This window comes from Zootoca vivipara, chromosome 9, assembly GCF_963506605.1.
Source record: "Zootoca vivipara chromosome 9, rZooViv1.1, whole genome shotgun sequence".
NCBI classification, from domain to species: Eukaryota; Metazoa; Chordata; class Lepidosauria; order Squamata; family Lacertidae; genus Zootoca; species Zootoca vivipara.
The window spans coordinates 28,706,719-28,727,571 of record NC_083284.1 but is presented as its reverse complement, the minus strand read 5'-3'; the positions used below and the strand labels follow the sequence as shown (position 1 = coordinate 28,727,571).

General features: G+C 41.9%; 1 protein-coding gene across 1 annotated transcript in view; it reads left to right on the top strand.

Annotated features, from left to right (window-relative positions):
- QRFPR (pyroglutamylated RFamide peptide receptor) overlaps positions 1 to 8,274 on the top strand; it is a 39,055-nt gene extending 30,781 nt beyond the window's left edge. The window contains exons 3-6 of the mRNA XM_035113291.2: positions 252 to 313; positions 1,274 to 1,509; positions 6,204 to 6,301; positions 7,877 to 8,274. Coding sequence (XP_034969182.2) covers positions 252 to 313; positions 1,274 to 1,509; positions 6,204 to 6,301; positions 7,877 to 8,274 — 794 coding nt within the window. The remainder of the gene's footprint in view (positions 1 to 251; positions 314 to 1,273; positions 1,510 to 6,203; positions 6,302 to 7,876) is intronic.
- The last annotated feature ends 12,579 nt before the right edge of the window (positions 8,275 to 20,853 follow it).

Sequence of the window (20,853 nt, the reverse complement as noted above, 5' to 3'; positions counted from 1 at the left end):
CTACTGTACTTGCACTGGCGTGCTTTCGAACTGCTAGGTTGGCAGGAGCTGGGACAGAGCAGCAGGAGCTCATTCTATTGTGCAGATTCAAACAGCTGACCTTCCAATTAGCAAGCCCAAGAGGCTCAGTGGTTTAGAAACAAAAACAAAAACAAAATTCCCTGTTTTTTCTCTTAAAAACCAGCAATTATTATTATTATTATTATTATTATTATTATTATTATTATTATTATTATATTTATTTATTTCAGGCATAGTCTGGCTGTTGGCAGCTATTGTTGGGTCACCCATGTGGCACGTACAGCGTCTGGAGGTATGGTCTGTTGCATTGTGCAATTATATCTTTATAGGTCAGTTTTGCATTGAGTTTCAGCATGAATAAGGCTACCCTTCAGGAGATGAATATTATGTGCTGTAGAAACATGTACAAAGACCAGTACAGGCTGCAACGGCGCAACAGAACTTTCCCCCCTGGGGCCATTCGGCCTGCCCTTACATAAATATAATGCACCCACTTCACAGAACACCAGTTCCACCAATTCCTACAAACTACCCCAGATTATCTTGTGTGGGACATGTGTGAGGAAAAACTTAATAATTTGGAGTCTCAGGCAGGATTTGATCAAATAAACAAGAGAGATCTTATTTAACAAAGGAAGTTTGTGGCACAAAGTGGGTAAAACATAGGATACTTCAGATTATAATGTTATTTCACTTCAGTTCTTTCTCAGTTGTTGCACAGCTGTTGCAGCAACAAGGTGGTACTTCCTGTCAGTTACACACCTGTTAGACAACCTTACTCCTGAGGTACTCCCAAGTAACAGACCCAAGGGATCTCCACACCCCTCTTAATTGGTTTGGGAGTCTTCTCTTTTTATAGAAGAATCTCTCCCCTCCTGACTGGAATGAGTCCTAAGTAGACTGTATCCTCACAGCTTCTACTTCTCCTGGCTCAGCCTCAGCCTCCCAGTTAATTCCTGGCCTAAATACTCTTACAGGACACCACACACTGTCCTTCACACTAAGCTCAGAGTCTTCCGTAAATAAGATTGGGAAAGACCTCTCTGCTTGATATCCTAAAGTGCTAGCCTAAATCACCCAGTGCCCACCCCTGAGTCAGGGCAAGCGAATCCATACAGGTTTTGCACAGCCATCACTTAAACCTCTGCTCATATTTGATTAAAAAGTATGCACATTTTCCTTTCCTTGCCAATAAGCTAGGAGTAAGTTCTCTTTTCTGTACTGAGTGTGACTTCAACTTCATTTGTTTCAGAATAAATATGACTTCCTCTACGAAAAAGTGTACGTTTGCTGCCTGGAAGAATGGGCCAGTCCTGTCCACCAGAAGATATATGCTACTTTCATTTTGGTCATTCTCTTCCTGCTCCCAATGATACTGATGCTCTTCCTCTACAGCAAGATTGCTTATGAGCTCTGGATTAAGAAAAGAGTTGGAGATGCTTCTGTTCTGCAAACTATTCATGGGAATGAGATGTCCAAAATAGCAAGGTTTGTATAGTCGGTCTTTAGCATTCAGTATTTAACTCCAAATGTACGTAACTTTATTTTATTGGCATCTATAAAGGAAACCCAGTAATGTCTTAAGGGTATCCAGCGCCATGGTGCAAGAATCCCCCCCCCACGGCAGCAGTAGCGCGCGGCTGAGGGGTGGAGATGGAGGATGGCGGAGCCTGGATGGCGCACACCACCTTGCAGGGGGCTGGCCTGGGCACAGAGCCCACCTCCCGCAGAGGGGGCTGCTTGGCCTCCCGCCCTGGACCGGCCCCTCCTTGGCGCCTCCTTCCAGCAGCTGCTCTGGGATGCGGCGGTGGCGCGCGGCCATTGAGCTTCCTCCATGAAGCAGAATCAGCAAGACTCTTGCCTAGAGTGGTAGCAGGCTCATGGTGCCACTCTAGGCAGGAGTCTCACTGATTCTGCTTCATGGAGGAAGCTCAATGGCCGCGCACTACTGTCACCGTGGGGGTGGGGTGGGGGTGCCGGCAGCAGCTGCTCCCAGATACCAGCCGTTCGGTGCCCCTTCCACGCCCCTGGTGGCCAGGCGCCCTGGTGCCTTGCGCCACCCAGCCCAGGCCTAGACACGACCCTGAGGAAACCCTTGGCTCTCAATTTTTCTTGAATTTTTTTGAGAGTGTCAATGATCACCTGTAGGCAGAAGTTATCTATCAGACAAGTTATAATTCAGGCCCAAATTACATGTTACAAACAAATGTTTGTTATGAAGGATCAGAAACCTTTGGCTCATCTCTCCCACTCTGTATCCCCTTTCTATTTTAAATACACACCTGGATTATATCATCTTCAGATGGTGGGGGAGGTATGTTACCTTTTTACCCCATTCAGAAAGAAGATCCTGATGTTGAGATCAAAAGATAAACCTAGCAACTTTGCCACCAAAGTTCAGTCCTCATCAGCAGTATTTGAATGTGTTTTAATGAGTTGTTAATTATTAATCTCAGCATTATGATTTTACTATTTGTGCTTATTTATATCATGATGCATTTTTAATGATGTTGAAGTCTGTATGTTTGTTCTTCAAAATCCCAAGCGCCTTTGGAGGAAAGGCGATTTTAAAATATTTTAAGCAAACAACAAGGGCAGCTCCAGTCCTTCTCCATTACTGTAGATTTTCGAGTATAAGCTGACCCGAATTTAAGCTGAGGTACCTAATTTTACCTCAAAAAACCTGGGAAAACTTATTGACTCGAGTATAAGCCGAGGGTGGGAAATGCAGCAGCTACTGGTAAATTTCAAAAATAAAAAAAAATACCAATAAAATTACATTACCGGTAATTGAGGCGTCAGTAGGTTAAATGTTTTTGAATATTTATTTCAAAGAAAAACAGTAAACAAAAACCTTAGCTCAATCAGCAACCAAGTTAAATCACAACAGTTAAAATCATTCAAAACTGGATTCCTCATCATCTGTATCTCCAAAAAGAGCTTCAGCTGTAGCTGGTGTGAGGTTATCAGCATAGACATTGTCATCATCACAAATGGATTATTCTTTTAAAATACTGCAACTGTTCCTGTATCTGCATCTGAAACACTATGGGGCATCTTTTTGTTGTTGGAGAAGGCCACATTCTCTCCAATACTTAATTTAATGTTGCACTTTCAAACTTCATTTTAGTGCATGATAAACTGGTTCAGCTTCGTTATGTGTTACAATTAGGTGAGCTGGTTACTTCAGAACCTATATGAGGAATATTTTGCACACCGATTGCAAATTAATAGCCTCCACACTCCCCCTCAGTTTCAGAAGCCAGAGGGTTTCAATGTCCTCTGTTGCATGGATTGCACAATTACTAATATCATTTTTCCTGCTGCATCCATATTGTGTGACTGAGAGGTGAAATATCTTGGCCATTCTTATGATCAAATATCGGAAGGTGCACTTTGGACAGCTTTCCATTTGTTAAGGCCTGCATTATTCCTTTATCCCAAATAGCATGAGGAGGAATATGTATCTTCTACTTGGCATATGGTACTCAAAATAATTGCATTCTATAGCAACCTTAAAATAAAATACTATTTGCTGATCTTTTATGGGTCAACATAACATTTGTTTCTTTGCATGAGAGAGATAAGTTTTGTAATTAAAACCTGTGTCCTCAGTAAAGCTATTTATATACAATGTGGGAAGACTCAAAAGGAAAACTACAATGCTGTGTTCTCAGCTTGACCCTTCAAGTGTTCTGTCTGCCAGTGGTAGCCTTTTAAAGTTTGATGGATTCTGCCTTTGCACAGCACTTTGGGCTTTACAGTTGCTTATGGATATAGTCTGCCAGGGCTTTTAGTTGCCCAGCCTCCATGTCACTTTGGATATCATGAGCTTTCTGCCCAAACCCCTTAAAATAAATGGAAGTTGCACTGCAGCAGTGCCTAGTGAGATGCCATATCAGTGAACAAACTAAGGCTTTGCTCTGGCCATAGCGTTTTTTAAAAAGAGATTGTGTACAATCTTAGCTGAAAGGGAGTAATCCCAAGCAGATTGGCTCTGTTGCTGGACTGTACCATTTTATGCCATGAACATGGCATAGTTTCCCACATAAAAGCTGCCAAGTCTCCCGCTGAAAAATGTGGGATCAGCAGTGGCGCGGCACCGGAAGTCGCTTCTACCGGTATGCATGTCTGGACATAGAAGCAATTTCCGGTGCCGGCACTGCCCGATTTCCGGTGCCCAGACATGGGCAGAGCGGCACCCGAAATGGAGCCTCCTAGGCCGTGTACCACACCAGGGACCAGGTCACCCACGGGCACCCCACTGCCGCCAGCGCCAGCAGCAGACGCAGCACCATGGCAAACCCGACACACACACACGCTTGGCAAATGGAGCACCCAGCCCACCTGCACCGAAAGGCGGCAGTGCCGGCGCAAGCAGCAACCTCCGGGTTCCTGCCCCTTCCTTCCTTCCCGGCCAGGAGAAAGGCAGAGAGGCGGGGACTCTGCGACCAGGCCTCCTTCCTGCACTCAAGCAAAGCCGCCCTCTTTCCTTCCCTCATCAATGCAGCCTGGGACTGGCACACGTGCTTGTTTGGGAACCACCCCCTGCCCTTTTCTTTTCTTCCCCAGGGGAGAAAGGAAAGGGCTGCATGCGGGCGCGCCCAGGCAAGCCCAGCCCTGTCTACTCAAGACTCATCCATGAATTCAGTCCCTGGCAGGTAGGAAATCTGGGGGATTTCCGGGATTATTTTCTATTCGGGATAACAGCGGGAAACGGATTAAAATCCGGGGATTTCCCCACGAAAAACGGGAGACTTGGCAGCTATGTACTGGCTACATATAATAAACTGGCATGCTGATAAGGGCCATAGCTCAAGGGTAGATGATCTGTTTTGCACAGAGCAGGGATAAGACGGGTGTCCTTTCCCAGCTGTGAGGCAGCGGCGGCGGGGGGGGGGGGGGAAGCTGAGAGGAAGGATCGCATAGAGCAGGGATAGGACGGGCATTCGGAGAAGCGCAGCACAGCTTTCTCCGAATGCCCAGTCCTGTTCCTTTCTCTGCAGCCGCTGCTTCACTCGAGTATAAGCTGAGGGCGGCTTTTTCAGCCCATTTTGGGGACTGAAAAACTCAGCATATACTCGAGTATATACGGTAATTCCCCCCCCCAACAGTTGCATGAAGTTACCCTGCAGCTGTGAATAATGACGAAAGAAAGTCCTAACAACAGGTTTTAGGGTTTTTAGAAATTGATGGCAAAAAAATAAAAATCTCAGCACAGGTAATCATTTTATTACTTCTGTAGCACTTAGCCCCACTTTTTACAAAGCATTTCTGACGTGGGAGCCATTTCAGTGCACCTCATTTTGCTTGGGAAGCATCTGTGCTGCATTTTCTTCCTGTGCCAATGTTGATCCAGTTTCCACCAAGGGTGGAATCAGGTGTGGGGATTATTGCATTAGCTTTCGTGGTTCTAAAGCTCACACTCCCTTTTCTATTGCATTATCTGCTGGTTTCTCACACTCATATATACAGTATGTGAGAAAATAAACAAAAATGCTTTATATCAGATGAACTGGATAGCTCATTTGGTTAGGGCATGGTGCTAATACTGCTGAGGTTGCAGGTTCAATTCCCCCCATATGGGACAGCTGCATATTCCTGCATTGCTGTGGGTTGACTAGATCAGTGTTTCCCAACCTTGTGCCTCCAGATGTTTTGAGACTACAATTCCCATCATCCCTAGCTAGCAAGACCAGTGGTCAGGAATGATGGGAATTGTAGTCCCAAAACAGCTGGAGGCACAAGGTTGGGAAACACTGGACTAGATGATCCTCAGGACCCCTTCCAGTTCCGATTCTATGAACTTGTTTGCACAACTGTGTCCATAGGTCAAAGCTGCATACCAAAAAAAATGTTCATATTAGGAGAAATGCTGAAGAATTTCAATGTTGTTGTTTTAAAATCACAAATCGCTGCAGAAAGGTGGAGAACTGAATTTAAGGTTGGAAAAATGGGAAACCGAGAGGACGGAAAGTGTCAGATCCTTCCACCCTTAGCTACAGGCAAAGGTCTTCCCCAACACCTACTGCCTACATTTAGGTGGAGATGTCAACCTGGAGCCTTCTACAGAGAAAACATGTGATTTGCTACTGAGCTCTGGTCCTTCCCTATCAAGTCACCAGGAGTCATCTATATATCTGTGCAGAAATTTGCAGTACAAGCTCTCTTTCCTCTTTCAGGAAGAAGAAGCGAGCAATCATTATGATGGTAACTGTTGTGGTTTTATTCACCATCTGCTGGGCTCCTTTTCATGTAATGCACATGATGATAGAATACAGTGAGTAGGTTTTTCTTTTGAAATTGTAGTACTGTAGTTGGCTTTGTGATCAAGGTAGCCAATAAAACCCCACAAAACTCAAAAGTGTTTATGGCATGACCATATAAAACACCCAGCACATATATATTTCACTAAAGTTCTATAGCATCTCTCAAAATCCTGATGCCCCCCAATGACATATAATTCTTATTATTCAAAAAAATGAACTCCTATTCACATGGAGGAAGCCTAAAAGGTCATTAACCAACAACAACAACAACAACAACAACAACAACAACAACAATTTATTTGTATCCCGCCCATCTGGCTGGGTTTCCCCAGCCACCCTGGGCGGCTTCCAACATAAAAATAAAATACAATAATCTATTAAACATTAAAAGCCTCCCTGAACAGGGCTGCCTTCCAATGTCTTCTAAATGTAGTTATTTATCTCTTTGACATCTGATGGGAGGACGTTCCACAGGGCGGGTGCCACTACCGAGAAGGCTTTCTGCCTGGTTCCCTGTAGCTTTGCTTCTCGCAGTGAGGGAACCACCAGAAGGCCCTCGGTGCTGGACCTCAATGTTAATAACTGTTAATTACTCATTTTCGAATTGCCCCACTTAAAAATCAAATTGCCTCCCTGTGGGGCATATGCCCCACGTTGGGAACCACAGGTCTACAGGGACACTGAAAAGAAAGAATTAATATATCATAATCAGAACCATTTTGGTTTAAAAAAAGATGCCTTAATACATTTTACCATTTATAAAATTCAGCTATCCAGTACCATTTTGAGGTAGCGTCTCTTTGCTTTTTTTGTGTTTCATTTTCTCTCCTTCCTACACCTTTGTAGGTTTTTTATATCAGCCATCTCCCTTTATTCTAGTTACCTGAATTGCTTCTTGAAAGCCTTTCTTTTCCCCCTCAATCTTGAATTATAGTGCACTCTCTCAGCTAAACTTTGTCCTTGAAGTAAATGAACAAACCGTGGCAGTTCAGTGTTGTCAAGAATTATGATGCTTCACTTGTGAAATATAGATGTTTGAAGGTGGTTTTTTTTTTGGTATTGTTATTGATTTTGAGGTGAAAAACATTATATACTCTGATAGAATACAAGTTAAGCGAATGCCAGGGTGCAATGGTATGGGGCTTCATTGTAGAGTCATCTATGTTGTTGTTTAGTTGTGTCCGACTCTTCGTGACCCCATGGACCATAGCACGCCAGGCACTCCTGTCTTCCACTGCCTCCCGCAGTTTGGTCAAACTCATGTCATCTATAGACGTTCTCAATTGTCAAACGTTCCATGATTCAGAACTGATTGGGATTTTTAGCAAAAGGTCCCCAAAGCCTCTCTTTTGAGGCTTGGAGGGTTGGTCTGAAGTCTTGGAACTGTCTCATTTTTCCTCAGACCAAAGTTGCCTTGGATTCAGCGCCAATCTGAATATCTCCAAGGTGGGGGCATTCTCACCTCAGACTTGTGCCTCATCTGAGGCAAGTTTACAGCTTAGCACTTAATGTACTGTATCATCAAATTACCATGCAATGCTTACCAACACAAAGCCAGTTCTTAATGGGTGTTTTCTTCTCTCCAGGTAATTTTGAAAGGGAGTATGATGATGTCACCATTAAGATGATCTTCGGCATAGTTCAGATCATTGGATTTTCCAATTCCATTTGCAACCCCATTGTGTATGCCTTTATGAATGAGAACTTCAAGAAAAACTTCCTTGCTGCCCTTTGCTTTTGCATTATAAAGGAAAACCTGTCTCCATCCAGGCAACTAGGAAACTTAGGGATTACAATGAAGCAGCAGAAGGATGAAGGCTGCCGGAGGCAACCCAACCCCTTGGGGGAGAACAGAAGAGAAGCATTCAGCGAAGGGAACATTGAAGTAAAACTCTGTGATCAGTCCTTTGCCAAAAGGAATTCCAGAAGGCCCCTTGTTTTGTTTACCTCTGAACTCAATGGGCATGCTTCACTGGGACACTAGCATTATGGACATCTCATTGGATCCTTGATACTTGAGAATGCTTGCATCATATCCTAGGCCTGGCCAACCTGAAGACTTCATGTAAATAGTCAACAAAGAAATGCATCTCAGGCTTTGGCTCCTTCAGTTGTCAGCTCAAGCTGCTGATCGCAGGGACCATAGAATCCTAGAGTTGGAAGAGACCCTGAGGACTGTCTAGTCCAACCCCCTACAATGCAGGAATATGCAGCTGTTCCATATGGGAATTGAACCTGCAACCTTGGCATTATCAGCACCATTCTGTAACCAACTGAGCCAACCACCATGAGCCCTCTAAGTCTAGATTTGGTGTGTGCCTTTTCATGGCACTAGTCTGGGCCTGACACTGAGCCAAGAACTAATCTAGCCTATTCACCAACCTCTTAAAAATTAGCACAGTATAGGTGTTAATCCCTACTGGACTAAGTGATGTGCAGCATTTTCTTCTTTTCTTCAATTCCTTCTCCTGTTCCTTTGTTATGCTTCCTGGGGACTGATGTGGAAGCTCACTCTTTTCTTTTCTATCTGTTCTTCTCCAATCTAAGAACAATAATCTCCTTAATTGCAAGGCAAATTGCTATGGTTTAGTTAACCTTGAAAATGGCATCCTCACCAATGGTATTTGAGGATTATTTGCATGCATTTGAAACAGACAATTGCAAACAAATTGCACTGTTTGATTTTGCCTAAAATTGAAGGATCTTCACAGCAGTGCAATGGTTTAATGCTCTGTTTTGTTACTTGTTACAGGTAGGTAGCCGTGTTGGTCTGACATAGTCAAAAAAAAAAATCCTTCCAGTAGCACCTTAGAGACCAGCTAAGTTTGTCATAGGTATGAGCTTTCGTGTGCATGCACACTTCTTCAGATACACTGAAACAGAAGTCACCAGACCCTTATGTATAGTCAGAGGGTGGGGAGGGGTATTACTCAGAAGGGTGGTGGGTAGGGTTGTATTTAACTAACTTATCTCAGGGTAGACACACTGAAATTAATTGACCTAAGTATGTCATGCCCGTTGATTTCAGTGGGTCTACTCTGAATAAAAGTTGAGTACAAGCCAGTTTCTCCAAAGCCTGGCTTGTAGTGGAATATTTTTTATGCAGCTTTGCTAAAGGAAGTCTGTTTTACTTTACAGTATATAAAATGTACTCTTGCCTTGAAATTCTTGCCAAATAATCAAACAGTACAACAAAATAACATGTAATTTGTTTTGCACTCATTCAGTGTACAAGGCCAATATTTTTTTTTAGCAAAGTTGTTATTACAATGTATTTCCTAACGGAAATTTAATTTAGGAAGACATTTTAATACTGTTGCCTTTTAAAATGATTATATACTGTCATCTCTCTTCCTTCATCATGCCCTTATGCCCAACTTTTATTCATACCGGTAATAGTTTCCCACCCCCATTACTCTTTAATTCAAATAACAGCCCTTCAAAACACTGAGCATTTGCTGCATTTTCAAATGCTGGTAATTTCTCCTGTATATGCATTAAAAGTGGACTATTTCCATTTATCTAATTATGCACCTCATTTTTAAAGTGTCTAAAACTGAACAAGGATCTTCCCCATGGGCCACTATATTACATATGATCCAACTTCTAGAATTCTCTTGGAAAATCTGGATTTCTCCAAAAAGGCACCCTCAAGACATCAGTATTTCCCACATTTCTAGGTATAATTTGCAGGACTGGATTACTCACTGGCCATATTATGGAGCCACTATGATCATTCCACATCATGCTTTAAAATTTTATTCACTGCAGAGATTGCCTAAGCAACTGTTGAGTTGTGACACCTGTTTGAGCACTAAACTTGGAGATCTGGATTTGCATCACAGCTCTGAGATGAATTCACTTGTCCTTGCCCAGCAGTTTCAATACATGCCATGACAGGAATTATGTGCCCATTTAAAAGTGGAACAGTGTTTTTAGAGCTGCGGTACCTCTTATAAAAGGTGCACACCTTGTGTGCTAGGGTCACTGCAACAAACTGTTGTACTGAGAAAAACATAGTGATTTATGTGGCTAGGGAGATGACCCCCATTCTGCTGCCTAGAAAACCATTTCTTTTTATTCCAGTACTCTTACCATGGGACTACAGTAGATGGGGACTACAGAGGGAAAGGCTGCTTTCCCCTGTCCCTTCACCACTCACTGAACATTGTCTGCAAATGTGAGTTGGTTGGATGTATCGGTGTATGGTATTTTACCTGTGCAATTAGTAGCTACAGACTGGTGACATTGTCAGAATTGCAGGAGAATCTGAGTAGCTATGAATGCTATGGGAGACTCTCAGTTTCTGCATCTTATCATCCTTTCAGTATTGTCGGTTGAGATGCTTGCAATTGAGGCTTAGAATATGGACAGGCTAGCCATATTTGCAGGAAGAACAACAGATAGTCTCCAAATAAGAAATTTGCTGCACAACAGTGCAATGATTTTAAAGGGGTTCATCTGGACCAGCAGAGGGACCCAGGTGGCGCTGTGGTTAAACCACTGAGCCTAGGGCTTGCTGATCAGAAGGTCGGCGGTTTGAATCCCTGCGACAGGGTGAGCTCCCGTTGCTCGGTCCCAGCTCCTGCCAACCTAGCAGTTCGAAAGCATGTCAAAATGCAAGTAGATAAATAGGAACCGCTACAGCGGGAAGGTAAACGGCGTTTCCATGTGCTGCTCTGGTTTGCCAGAAGCGGCTTTGTCATGCTGGCCACATGACCTGGAAGCTATACGCTGGCTCCCTCGGCCAATAATGCGAGATGAGCGCGCAACCCCAGAGTCGGTCACGACTGGACCTAATGGTCAGGGGTCCCTTTACCTTTACCTTTAAGTATACCTTGTAAGGAAATTTAAATGGAAGCTTCTCTCAGCACTTGGTTACTTTACCCTCTTTTTAATTTTAATTTTTGGACAAATTTTAAAGGGGTTCATCTGGACCAGCAGAGGCTCGCGTCCACCTTGACCAGGGCCTCAGCACACTGGCATTTTTGCCCAGCCACACTGTGTGCTGATATTGAACCTGGCAAATGAAGTGCTGGGAGGTTTGACAAAAAATGTTAAAAGAACTCAAGTTTGTTATTTGTTCGATATTCCTGGCAATTGACATTGTTTTGTGCATATGGCCAGTGACTGTGGTCACTGTATCACTGTTGATTTTATACTATCCTGAATCATGTATTATTGCTTACACTGTTTTCATTGTATGGTTTGACTATTTCTGTACACTTTTTGACATTTTTAAATGTAGAGCAATATGTAAATGTATATAAAAAGTATTCACTATTTATAAAAAAAACAGAAGGCACTGTTAAAACTGAAAGCATGTATTTGGAATTGTGTTTCTGGAAGAGGAAACCAAACTTTGCTTCTTAATATTTCTGAAGCTTGTGTAAAATAATCTTTAAAGTTGTCTGTCCTTCTTGGACTCTCCAGCTGTGTTCATAGCGAGGCACTCCCCTGTATTTAAAATGTCAACTTAAGCTAGGAGTTGGGAGGAAGCAGAGAATGGGTTGAAAGTTTCCTTGCTTGAATATATAGGCCTTAACACACACACACACACACACACACACACACACACACACACACACACACACCCAGAAACCAGAGCTATTAGCAGATTGCCAGTCAGAATTGTTTCCTACTTGCAAAGCAGTTCTCCATGTAGTGGGGATTATGCAGGTGGGAGGGATGAAGATTGATTCAATCTTGCTCAGTGGAGACCGAAGGAAGATGCTGACTTGTCTTCATATACATTTTTCCTGGAATCCAACCTTCCCCTTAAGATGGCTTTGTCCTAGAGGACAGAGGTACAAGAATGGTGACTAACGTAATTCTTCACAGCTGGTTACTCTAAGCACATCTAAGCTGCTGAATATTCTATCATTAAAAAGGCATCCATCCCAAAAACTTCCAAAGTTGAAACCAGCTTGGGGTATTGGTTTGAATCGGTGTGTGTCTGGCGACATCATGTGGTACCATTTGGAAAACACATTTCCCAAGGCTCATTTATAATACGGTATGTATGGCTTTTTCACATGTGTATAAGAACTGTATTGATATAACCGTAGGTTGGGCATGCAGTAGGTTGGGCATACTCAACCTGAAATAATTCAGGGAGACACTTATATAGAAGAACAGGCAAAACACCACATTTATTGAATACAGTTCAGAGAAAAAGTGTGAGAGCTCTAATACATATCTTTGTGCACTGGTGGACTTACCCTGACACACTCATACAGTAACCCATATTCTGCAGGGCTATAGTTATCAGGGATAGGTTCTCTGGCTGTTAGATGGCCAGTCTAAGAAATAATGAGATGGTAGCATTAGATTGGAGGTCTTTAAGCGGAGGCTTGACAGGCATATGTCAAGAATGCTTTGATGGTGTTTCCTGCTTGGCAGGGGGTTGGACTGGATGGCCCTTGTGGTCTCTTCCAACTCTATGATTCTATGATTCCTCATTGAGGTAGAGTAAGAGTTCTTGTTGCCTTCTGTCCTAGCTCTTGTGCTCTTTTCCCCAGCTACCAGGGGACCTGTTGTTTATGCCTTTTTCTTTTACACCTTTTGTTATTTAGGCCACAGGGTATCAGAGATGGTTTATCCATCACTGTGCTGATCCTGGGATGCGCTTGCAATCTGAGCCCACACTTTCAGAGGCCCAGCTGAGCACTTACTTATAGTTCCAAGGAGATTAGGGATCTCAGGCTCAGACGTGGCATCTTCAGCCAACTTTGTTGGAATACCAAACTTTGTGCCAAAGCTAACATTGTCTGCTGCTCTTTAGAGCTCTTTCCTAAACTGAACGTTTGGTATTCACTCACAACATTCACTACCGATTTATATTCCATTGAGGACGTTAAAGACTGGTCTGCACCTGAGGTCAATATTGTAGAAATGTAAGAAAATGTATGGAGATTCTACTTAAAAGGCTGACTGGAAGCATTAAAGGCATCTTACAAAGGGAGAACATACGTGAGTGCTTGGCATGGAAAGCGCATAAATGAGTACAATAAAAAACACTGCTAACTTATTAAAATGTCTTTAAAAACATATGTCTTGCTTTAATTGCCTTGTCTTTTCACTGCCAAGATTTCTGCATCATTATGAACATAGGAGGTTTAAAAGACAAAATGAGCCAAGCCCTTGTAGATCTGTTGTTTATAGTAAGTAAAAGAAGTGCCAGTATGTTATGCTAGCACTAGCAGCTGTTTAGTGCGTAGGCATTGTTAGATCACTGCTGCTTCTGATAAGGAAGATAAACTAGGATTGTTTGAGCCCCACAGCCCCAGCTGCACTTTGGGATCATATTTGGTGCTTCAGATTTGGTCCCTGTTTGCTTTGGATTATTTGAGGGTGGGAGGTGACCCCTAATCCAAAGCAATATTCAGAAAACTGAAGCTTTGGTCCTCCTATTGGCTTTGCATTGGGAAATCAAAATGGCAGAAGTCAGAAAAAAAGAGAAAGAGACTGCAGTATTCCTATTGGGCACAATCTTGCTACAGTTAAATCTATTAGCTCAGAGGCAAGACTGTTGCATGAGGATGATTCACATTACTTATTTTCTTAGTTTTACTCTCTTTGTATCCAATACCTTTCTATGTAAACATTGTTATGCTTGCACCACTTTTCCAAGTGGCAAGAAGTTCCGGCAAATTATCTGGGTTTGTTCTTGAATGGAAGGGGGTAATGGAAGGTTTAAAGGCATTTCGTAATTATCTACAAATATACAAAATGAGCATAGATTTGAATTCATAACAGAACAGACAGCCAAATCCACTACGTAGCAGATCTCGAGGGGCAGTCATGCATCCCCTGAAACTCCTACCTTACAGACTACCCAATTACATAGCTGTCTCATAAACTGTCCCTTTTGTTCCTACAGAGAGAACGGGGTGGGTTTCTGATGGGAATCACATCAAAGTGACTACTAACCTGGTGGAAAGCCATCATTATATATATATATATATATATATATATATATATATATATATATATATATATATATATATCAGATATTCATTTATTTACCACTTTCTTTTGCTAAAGATGTTCTTAGATTCCTTCCAACCAGTTTCCAAAATGTCCAGTTGTAATCTAGGGCTTGGAAACCAAGCTTTATGAGGAACAGTTGAGAGAAATAGGTATGTTTAGTCTGGTAAAAAAGGAGTCTGAGTGGAGAAATGGTAGCCATCTTCAAATATCTAAAGAGCCGTTACATGGAGGATGAAGCAAGTTTGTTTTCTCCTGCTCTGTAGGTGAGGACCCAAAGCAATGGCTTCAAGTTACAAAGAAAGGGGATTCCAGCCAAACATCAGGAAGAACTTTCAGGTGGTGAGGCCTGCTTGGAACAGTGGAACAGATTCCCATGTGGTGGTAGACTTCCCTTCCTTGGAGGTTTTTAAGCAGAGATTGGACGGCCACTTGTCATGGATGATTCAGATTTCTGCGTTGCAGGGGGGTGGAATAGATAATCAACTCTACAATTCATTGATTCTGTGATGCTATAATCAGTTCTAAGTACATAAATAACACAGTTAAATCTTACCAGATCACCAGTGTACTAACAAACTTATAAACCAGAATCCATTTATGTTCAGATGCAGAAATCAAAAATCAAAAGCCCACTGACGCTTCTTGATTTCAACTGGTCCACTTTGCATTGAAATATCATTAAATACAGCCTACAATTCCAGGTCAAAAGAATCTGAATTTTTAGTTGTTATTCCATGATCCACTAGAGAGCGCTGCTTATCAAAAATGCTAAATGTACAAATGTAAGGTGTCCTCTGAAGCATCACATTTCCAAAGAGCCATTCAGCAAGGACTTTAACAGATTACATTACTACTAAAATCTTGACTGATGGGGGAATCATTTTTAAACCAGGAGCATACCTAACCCAGCAGCCCACGCACCTCATGCTTCTGTTCCTACCACCCACCTTCTTGGTATGTAGGTTTTTATTCTCTTTACTAGAAACAGCGCTTACCAAAGACGACCTCTCTGTTTACTGAAAATCTGAGATACACTGTGATTCATAGGCTAAAACTGACAGAGGTAGGGAATGACATTAAGAAATCTAGACTTGTGCAGTGCTTTCATATCAGAACACTTTGTTAATTCTCCCTTCATTAGACCTGTATTTCTCCTAAGGCGAACGTGCAGGGCAAGTTGAAGGCTGCATATAGCCAAGTGTCTTGATAGTGAGAGCAGAGCATAATCGGGTCAGCTCTGAGCCTGTTTTCAGTGTAAAGGTGTAGCCACAGAAGCACTGTTGTGTTGTGCAATTAAAACTTAACTCTTAGTGGTGTCACAGTGCTGTGAAGGGGAGAAACTTAGTATCAACCTGTGCACTTCTCTAATCAGATTTATAATTTATTAATAGTGCAATCCTATGCATGTTTACGGGACGCGGGTGGCGCTGTGGGTTAAACCACAGAGCCTAGGGCTTGCCGATCAGAAGGTCGGCGGTTTGAATCCCCACGACGGGGTGAGCTCCCGTTGCTTGGTCCCTGCTCCTGCCAACCTAGCAGTTTGAAAGCACATCAAAGTGCAAGTACGGTAGATAAATAGGTACCACTCTGTCAGGAAGGTAAACAGCATTTCCGTGCGCTGCTCTGGTTCGCCAGAAGCGGCTTAGTCATGCTGGCCACATGACCTGGGAGCTGTATGCCGGCTCCCTCGGCCAATAGAGCAAGATGAGCGCTGAAACCCCAGAGTCGGTCACGACTGGACCTAATGGTCAGGGGTCCCTTTACCTTTTATGCATGTTTATTTTGGGTGGGATGCTACTTTGTGCTTGGGTGCAGCCCCAGACATATTACTGCCTTAGGCAAGGACAAGATGCCACTCCCCATTCCACGTACAGAGGCCAACTGGGCTGACAGTTGAATCATTCATCAACTTAGTGTCCTCCACTGCCCCTGAGGGTGGCAGGGCAGTTATGCAGGTGGAACACAGACCAATCAGCTCTGTTCTCTACCAGAGGCAGGCTTAGAAACTGCTGAAAGGTTGCCACAACTGCCCCTAGCATCTGCTACCTGAGGCAGTTGCCTCATTCTGCCTAATGTTAGGACTGGTTCTAGACTCTCTCTCTCTCTCTCTCTGTGTGTGTGTTTAAGACTGCAGCCTGAAAGGATACTGATGTTTCTGATTACAAGCCAGATCAAGTATTCTCTTCCACCTATTCAAGTTAGCATTGTATCTCTTGCCTGTGCAAACAAAACATTCCTTCCTTCCTTCCTTCCTTCCTTCCTTCCTTCCTTCCTTCCTAATGATCTGCAAGACAGCTGCTATATAACAAGATTTTTAAAGCGCACAATAAAACAGGCATAGAAACAATGGAGCAGCTGAGTAGAACTAATAACTAATCACAAGCTTTAAATCTGGGATGAGAGGCTGTACCATACCAGACAGTAATGGAATTACAGAGAACAGTTTCAATAGTACCTCTATAAAATTGGACCAGCAATTCTTGGGGCAGATTAAATTTCCTTAGTTGTCGCTCTTATACCACTTTAATAGTCATAGGTTCTCCCACAGCATCCTGGGAACTGTACTTTGTTAAGTGTGCCTGGAACAGTAGGTCTAACAACTCTCAGCAGCCATAACAGTCTGCAGTCCCCAAGAGTCCTTGAGGGAAGCCATCCCTGTTAAAGTGGTATGAGAGTGCTTTGGATGAAAGCTGTGCATTTGAATGCACACCCGATCTGTACCTTGATCCAGTAAGTAATATATGCATGGAAGCTTGCTTATATGCACAGATTTCCTTAGCTAGACCTGGGCAACTCTGTATGATGGGGTTTGGCTGAATCAGTAGATCTGGATATAATTAAAAGAAAGAAGCCTCAATGAAGATTTAAAAGAAGAAGAAGACAAGATGCAACAGGACAATGAGTTGCACAAGGAAGTTTGCCCCAACAACCACTCACATGGCATCGCAGTAAAGGTATCAGTACATTTACAAGGCATTAACTTTAGTGCTTAAATATACCAATAATGGAGAAGGGCAGGATCGGGCACAGGACAAGAAACAGATGCACCATAGTAGCATTTATTGGAATAAATCACATTAACACCAGATGCTGCAGTTTAAGGTTCCAGTTATAATTCATGTTCATAAAGTAGCATGGCCTCATTAATATTTAACTGTGTGACTGCAGGGGAATAGATTAGCTGCACAGAGCACCTTACAAGCTGTGGCATTTAAGTGCTTTGACACTGAAAGCAAATAAAATATTTGCAGAAATCAGTTTCCTTAAGAAATAGGAGTGTCAAACGATATGTAAAAACAGAAATAGCATGGATTGAATATACACTCTGCGACAAAAAGAGGAGAGTATGCTGATGGAGATAACAGGAAGTCCAAAGATAAAATTTACTTTCTTTTCTTTTCTTTTTTTCTTTTTTTCTCCTTTCCCTTTTTTTCTCTGGGAAAGGAGGATTAGAAATACGATACGAAAAATTGTAACAAACAAACATAAATGTATATGTATGTATATGTATATGTATATGTATACAAGCATGAAGAACAATGTTCAGGTTTGGTGATGGGGAAAAATGAATAAATATCATTTAAAAAAAAGCAAATAAAATAACTGATTCTTCTGCATTATCGTGCTACAAGGGAAGTAAGTGACCCCAAACCACAAAAATGTACAGCTTCCCTTACTGTTTGACTAATTCTTCCTCTGAACAAATTATAACATTTACCGTGTTGGAAGATATGGGGATTTCCTTTGCTTAAAAGCCTTATGCTGAACCACTGACGCAGGCTGAGGTTGTGCTTTATAATAAGACAAATGAAAGAGGGGCTTTTAGCAATAGCAAACACCCCCCCTAGGGAAATATTTAAATATCAGGGCAAATTGGAAGGCAAATTGGGGGCATTTAATGTAGCCCAACAACCACTCAAGCTGAAGCAATTCTTGTGTAGCCTTCTTTCTTTCTTTTTTTAATGCATTCATGTGCATCTTGTGAGATGCTTAGAATTTTGTGATCCACATACCGTATTAAGAGTCCACTTAAGACACATGATCCCTGAATTCTGTGGCTCATACTGGTTATACAATAGACATTTTGAAGGAATTCAAAAAATATTTATTTTAATCTGATAATGTTGTTGGTAATAGTAACGGCTGCTACATTTAGATTACTTTCCTGCCATTCACCATGAGGTTCCAGGAAGAGTTACAGCAATTTAAAAATACAATGACATGTAATTGCTTTTGCTTTAGTTCTGACTGAATTTTCACCAACGCTATGGGAACAATAACTTGGAAGTTTCTTCTGTGGAAGGCCCAGGGAACAGTATCAGAGCAGTTCAAAAGCACAATAATATTCTTTTATGTTCCTATGCACCTTTGAGGGAATTTGCACAGAGGTTTCCCCAATAGATTGTGCCGATAAAAAAGAGGATAGATCAGAATCTACTGGCACAACACTGACTAATGTGCAGGGAGATCGGCCGGGGCGTTCTGTCTCCCAATTGTTTTAACACAAGGAAGAAAATAGCAGCCCGAATATACATTCGATTGCTGAAATGGGGTAACCAGGAATGGATTTTTGTTTGGAAGGACTGTGAGCTTAGCTCAGCTCAGCATCACATTTATTACTTCTAAGTGTATGGCCCCTTTCAGTCTTATTTTTTGTGTGTGAGAGAGTTTTTTTCTGCAGCATGTCACTGATACAATAACAGTACATTAGTGATGGATTTATTCTGGACCATCCACACACCATTCTTCTTTATTAGTAGTTCTGTGGTGCTTCCCCAATGTTACCATATTATTGCTGTCTGGAGGCACACATTTTCGCTATAGTGCAACAAAAGTAGGGCAGGACCCCCCACCGCACCGCTAGGAACGTCTGTGCTCTGAAAAGTTACAGGATTTCAACTGGAAACTATGGGGCATGAGCCTGCTGCAAGTAAAGCAGTGTGATTGCCCTGAAACTTTTGCTGGTGCAAATAGTGTTGAAATGGTGGTCATGTGAACTGTCCTCATAACATCATGAGTACCAACCATGATGAGTGCACAATAAATGGGGACATCTATGTCTTTTACCACCTGCCTTCTGGTGGTGGGTGTCAGACCTTTAGTAAAACACAAAAGGAATTCCACAAGCCTGAAATCTGCTCTCCTCTAGATTGTTGCCTTAGATGTGGCTTTAGGACACAATTTTCAATCCAGCCATATTTCCTAGTGCCTATGAGGTGTCCTTTTTTAAAAGAAACTCTTCCCAATGAGAGGTGGGGAACAAAATGAGAAAAGAGATTGCTGGCGAGAGTTGGGAGAAAGTTTTTCTCTGTCCTGTTTAGTATTAGTGTGTTAAATTAGTTCGGTTTTATTGCATTGATTTACTGATGTGCCTTATTTTGTTCTTAGCTTGTATGTATTCTGATAGGCTACTGTAATAGAAAAGAAAAAAGAAAACAATAGATATGCTTTTTGCTTTCCACACTCAGTCATAGGTTTTTTCCTCATTAAATCATAAATTATTTCACATTTCAATACCCCCAAAGGCATTAATACTGAGCTTTTGGTAAACCACAAGTGTTATTTAAATATACAGCACAATCCTACAAACTCAGAAGCAATGCAGGTTATGTTAATGCAGTACCCAGAATACTAGTTTGGTGAGTTAATTTTTTGCTGTTGGAGTAAGCATTTGCCTCACTGGGCAGGTTATTGTTTTTATATATGGCAGACTCTTATTTTATTTGCTGAATCCTATTCTTTTGCTGCTGTTATTTTATTTCTTCTATGGGATGGTTTTGTTTTTCATTGTCGTAAGCCACCCTGAGTGATGCAAATGCTTTGGAAGGGCAAGGAAAACATTTACTAAACAAACAATGAAATGAAATTTCCTTAATTAGCAGGCAGCCCTGAGACTCATGGGAAGATAACGAGATTATTCTGTTTCCTATCCCAGGTGTTAACTTTCTTTAAGATCGTTTGTGTGGACAGATGTGTGCCTGGGATACAGTTAGATTCTATCTTGACAAATAGAGAGTGTCATATATGCAATATATAATGTTAATGGACATAAATAATTATTTTATGGATTTATAGGTGATGGAAGAATAATATATAGCCCTGCTGTATCCTTTCAAAACCCCAAATGCTTGTAAATAAGTGAGTCTCATGCTGTCCAAAGCATGATGAATCACTGTTTCTACAAACCATAGCAAAATTATTCATTTTAACACCCTTTCCCCCTCTGCTTCAACAGTCTTTGTTTTTCCTGCCTATTCCCCTGTGCTTAAGAACTATATCTCTACATAATTTTATGAGTACAAATCCAAAGATCAGATGGGTGCCATTCCCATTAAACAGGAATCATGTGCGTTAAGAATCACAGCCGGAGATCAAGAGTGATTCTGTTTTTATAGTCTTCTCAAGTGAAAAACAGGAAAGACACCTAAGGAACTCCTTTACCCAGATATACTGGATTTTATAAGTGAGAAGGAGATGTGCTGGAAAGGGTTTTACCAGATTTTACAGATTGGCTACATATAGCCAATGTGGTGCTGTCCAGATGATGGACTCTCAAAATCTTCCATCATTG